The 5,201-nt window shown below is 30.1% G+C and overlaps 1 protein-coding gene across 1 annotated transcript; it reads right to left on the bottom strand.

The window, feature by feature from the left end:
• Nucleotides 1-396: 396 nt before the first annotated feature.
• Nucleotides 397-2,447, bottom strand: LOC129889798 (uncharacterized protein At5g65660-like). Its single transcript, XM_055965252.1, has 2 exons — nucleotides 1,840-2,447; nucleotides 397-575 (listed from the first exon to the last, which is right to left on the bottom strand). Exons 1-2 carry the CDS (start codon nucleotides 2,050-2,052, stop codon nucleotides 444-446), a joined length of 345 nt encoding a protein of 114 aa, XP_055821227.1. The 5' UTR covers nucleotides 2,053-2,447; the 3' UTR covers nucleotides 397-443.
• Between the last annotated feature and the right edge of the window lie 2,754 nt (nucleotides 2,448-5,201).

Below are 5,201 nucleotides of genomic sequence, written 5' to 3'. Positions count from 1 at the left end.
AATCCTTATCTAGATGGAGGTAGAGAGAAGAAATTAACCCATAAAGGGTCCACATTAGTGCAAATACAACTTATAAGTTCGAATTATTGAAGCAAAGAAGTATACAAAATTGTCCAATTTCAATAAGATTTATACTTAAAATTCTGCACTGCTCATAAGCTGTATATTTCATTTGCGTCTGAAGCTATATTACATATATATATAAAAAAATGAATATATGCTCTATCTGTTCTAATTGAAATGTTGAGATTCAAACTTCTAAACTTTAACCGTTAATTTGAATATAGAAGTCTTAAGTTTTTTGAAATAAAATGATATATTTGAAAACTATGCTAATAAGTACTATAAATCACAATAATTAACAGTTTAAGATATATGAAGAGACATATAAAGAAATTCTAGTCAAACAAAAACTTGCTTAACTCTCGAAATTCCAATTGTTGCTACATAAATTGAGACGAAAGCGTTTCGATTTGGAGAGTAGAGCGACGGGGAGTAGGCAAAGCCACAAATTTTGGAACATCATCTCCGGGCATCAATACTATCAAGCTCTCATTACCATTTTTGTGCTCCACCTAAAACAAAGTAACAAACCCCATCTATGCCTGAGAAAATTTATAGTAATATTTATGAACGATTCAAAATTTAGATATTGTAAATTTTGGCTTAAAATGAAACTTTGAAACAAAAACTTAAGTTGATTGGCCTAAAGATATTTTTAGTATGACGTGATATTATTAATTTTGTGCTAAGTTCACATGATCGATATGATTCTATTAAAAAATTCTTACACCACTAAAAGTTTTTTTTATCTTGATATGTAACTTGCTTTTCTTTTCAGTTACTAATGTGAGACTTTATTCTCACGCCAAACAACTTTTCTTTGGAATAAGTTCCATATGCTATCACCAAAATTCATCACGGGCTAATGTTGAGATTCATTATGTGTCACTCATATCATCTGAATAGTATGGCCACCAAAGCCCATATAGGATTCTTCCTGAGAAACTTGCATAAATATACAATATTAAGAAAATATTTAGCATTTATAGCAATAAAAAAATAATTTCACTGAACACTTATAATATATTCATAATACAGTTTTAATACATATTGCAGAGAATTATTTATAAAACATATATAATAGAAGTTTTATAAATGGATAATACATTTATTACATATTTTAATAGACTTATAATACATTATGTTAGTTTCTTACTACACAAACATAATATATATATATATATATATATATTTTAAAACACTTATAATACATTTATATTGTATGCATAATTCACTTTTAATACAAGTGTAGATTTATCATAATATTGCTATATATTGTTATAAATGATAATAAATAAAAAATATCGCTAAAATCAGTAATTAATTTTTAAAAAGCACTCAATCAAGTAATTTTTCCATTCTTCTATGTATGTACGTCTCCAAGCAAGGGGTAAAGTTAAAAAGTTGGGCTCATTCCATCAATCAACCATCTTCATACTCAACTCGCTAAACCATTAGCTAGATCTGATACAATTTGTTAGGGTAAGTTAACCCCAATTAGCTACACTTAACATGACGTGATATTAATCATTTTGAACCAAAGATGCATAATTTTTCTCAAAAGGTCACATATCATTATGAGTATACATATATGAATATATCCTTACACTATATATATATATATATATATAATTGCGCCTTTTCTTTTCAGCTATCAATGTGAGTTTTTATTCCCACCATATCCAAGGTAACACCCCAAATGATTATTTTTTTCCCTTCTAAAAAGAATAAACAAGAAAATGAAGAGGGATTAAGTAGTATTATCAATACATATACCTGTATAGACTTAGGATTAGGTGAAACAACTGAATCATCATCTGATGAGGATTGATCATCTTCATAACAAAGAAGGGATTGAAGCTTATTCCAATGGTAGCAACAAGAAAATAATCCACTTATACAAACAAGGACAAGGACAAGAAGAGCTAGACCTAGAGGAAAAGCTATCGTAGGCCGCGACGACGACGACGACAAAGAATTATCCAACATTCAGCTAGTTAGCTTAGCAACTTATATTCTATAAGGATACACAAATTAAATTTGCAGATTATTAAAGGACTGGATGAAATGGAAAGTAAATCTCATGAAACCGTACCATTATCTATTATCGTACGTTTGAGATGATATGATGAAGCACTACCTTTTTTTAAATATAAATATAAAATTCAAGGGGTTAGGTAAATGTTGGGATCGAAATAATCAGGGCTCATACAAAAGCTAATAATTGCCAACCTCCAATGACGTTAAATAAGGCGACAAAAAAATTATACTACAGACATATAATAATTTAATATAATTTGATCAACTCATCTACATATAAGAAAAACTAATATATAAAAGATATAAAACTATCATATGATAATCTCCCTCTTAGCAAACTCTCTAAACGACTATATTATGAATCTTATTGTGTTCCTTATGAGAAGAAAATATCATCTATTTAAAAATATAACATGATCTTTCATTCTCTCACAAAATTGGCTAGTTACAACGACCATTGTACAACCCCCCCCCCCCCCCCCCCCCCGATAATATTGATTTTGATGATTTAACAAACTAAGGGAACATGTAAAGGACCTGATCCCTTTGAGGACTCTGAGTTGATAGTGACAACAGACAACAGTATAAAATATATTCTGCTAAATCTGCAGGTCTAAAGGTGTGTGCGCGGACGAGTCCAGTTACAGAGGGACAGTTGTCTATCCAATAGAAAACGTCCAACACAATGTATATTGTTTACATATATATTATTTACAACATTTCTCATTGGCCTTTTGGAATCATTGAAAAGAAAAATCTTGAAGCTCTTATTCTCAGAAATCAACTCTCTCTCTCGAAGGACCTGGGAGAGTTATCAATCTTTTATTTTTGTTTTAGAGTATTGATTTCGTGGTCTTAATCTCTATAAGATCTATTCCTATTCTATAAAGAATTTAGATCAGTTCTTTGTTTGTTCATCTTGTCAAAATAACTAGAGTTAGTAATGGAGACTACTTGAAATCTAAGTCAGTTAGGGGTTCGTTGATTTAGCAAGCAATAGAGTTATTGCTTTAGATCTGAGTGTGACAGAGTTGTTGCATAGAGGAGGAAGGGATTGTGAGTGTAATTCCTATATTGCAAGAGTTTGTAATCTGAATCTTTGGCTCGTTTGATTAGTGAAGTTGGAGGTGAAATCCTATGAGACAGGTCGTGGTTTTTCTCCCTTGAGCAAGGAGTTTTCCACGTAAAATCGTGTGTCTAATTTTACCTTTTTTTTTCTTTAATTTTCTGCAATGTTTTCTGATAAGGAACTCGCCCCCTGACATTTGGTAGACGCGTACATTCTAACACCCCTTCTCTCTCTATGTATAGGCATCGACAAAAATAAAATTATCACTATTTAAAAAGTTTACCAATCTGATCAATGACTTGTTTGGAACTAGAGGGTCAGAAGGGGGTTCATCATATTTTCTTTGTTAGAAAATTATATTTTATCATTTTTTTTAACATACTAATATACTAATATATGATAAACGATGGACCCTCGTCTTACTAAAACTTTTGTGTCTCCATCATTAAGAAGATACCCTTATTTTATTGTTTATCAAGTTTACTATCAATTGACAATTAAATTCTACTATCACACAAAGAAAATCTCCTACTATTATTACAATTTACACAAATACATTCCCCCCAATAATACGCAGAAATTATATTATCTACGAGTTATTATACAAAAACAGACTTATCCTGTGCACACTTAAATTAAACTTGTTTCCACTACCATATGGAGTAGTGGGAATTAAAGGAATAGAAGAAAATGAAAAGTACATGAAACCGTACCATTATTTTTTGTTTGACATGATATATGTTGGCGCACCAACTTTGGAGATTAATGATCACAAATAGAACCTTCATTATTGGCTCTAAAAAAAGGTCCAATTAATTATTAGCTACTCACCAATAAACAATGTATTCAGGTGAAACACACGAAAATTTATTATTCATATTAAATATTTATATCAAACTAATAGATACACCATACATGTCATGTACTTGTATTTGAACTTCTCTTAGTTATCGTTAATTAATATATTTTTTCACCTTATTAAACAAAAAACTCTTTCTGATTTTGTGTGTGTATATATGTCGTCCGGGTGCTTATTGAGTCTTATTATCATATGAAAATAAGTTCATTTTATCTTGACTGTTTATTGTGACCTCTATTGACTATTCTTCTTTACTTTATATTCATTCTTTCGTTTATAGTGGATACATAAGCAATGTTGTCTCCTAATCGTAGCTACAAATAATAAATAAATAAAATGTGATTAATGTTGGAGTGAGGGTTTGAAATTTTTGATTCGAAATTTTAAATTATTAAAGTTAGTGAATTCTAAATTGATAATTTGAATATATTCAATAAAAATTTTAATACAAAATTAGAATTTAGTTCAATTACTAATTTTTTGATCGAACACGTAAGCTATACATTGGCTTCGATTGCGATAAACATAAAACATTCTTAAACGCAATTAGTGAGTTGCCTTAGTGCACTTTTGAATTTATTATCACTTATTTCACCTAATTGTCGTTTCAGGGCACATCAATTATTCTACTCTCCTAGCTAATCCACTTCCAAATTAGTCCCCCCTACTTTAAGGGTGTGTTCCTATGAAATGAAATATATTTTCCTGGAACATATTTGTTAGCAAAAATATTTTTTATGAAAATAAGTTAGGGTTGTTATTTATTTTCTTGGTCGTTAAGAAAAAAATGTAATTTTAAAAAAATTATATATAATACATATAAATACTATTCATCTGTCCAATTTTATGTGTCATCCTTTCTTTTTTAGTCTGTCCCAAAAATATATCACTTTACTATAATTAAAAATAATTTAACTTTAAAATTCCCCTTTTATCCTTAATGAAATGATTTACAACCACACTAATGTCTATGGATTGTTTTAGATCACAAGTTTGAAAAGTCTTTCTTTTTTAATTAAACACCGTTCCAAGTCAAACGGTACCACATAAAATAGAACGGAGGGAGTATGTGTCACGCCCCGGGAGGGTACCCTAGACGTAACCGGCACTCAGAAACCATTTCTGGCTCCCAAGCGAACCACATAGCCTGATCACACATCCGTTCATTCA

This window comes from Solanum dulcamara, chromosome 1 (genome assembly GCF_947179165.1).
Source record: "Solanum dulcamara chromosome 1, daSolDulc1.2, whole genome shotgun sequence".
In the NCBI taxonomy this organism is placed as follows: domain Eukaryota; kingdom Viridiplantae; phylum Streptophyta; class Magnoliopsida; order Solanales; family Solanaceae; genus Solanum; species Solanum dulcamara.
This window is presented reverse-complemented; position numbering and strand designations above follow the sequence as displayed.

Bases quoted from the DNA above. Each gene is read 5' to 3' on its own strand.
- LOC129889798 (XM_055965252.1), bottom strand. From the start codon at position 2,052: ATGTTGGATAATTCTTTGTCGTCGTCGTCGTCGCGGCCTACGATAGCT. The intron at 576-1,839 runs GTATATGTATTG...ACTTTGTTTTAG, and splicing joins CTAATCCTAAGTCTATACAG to GTGGAGCACAAAAATGGTAA.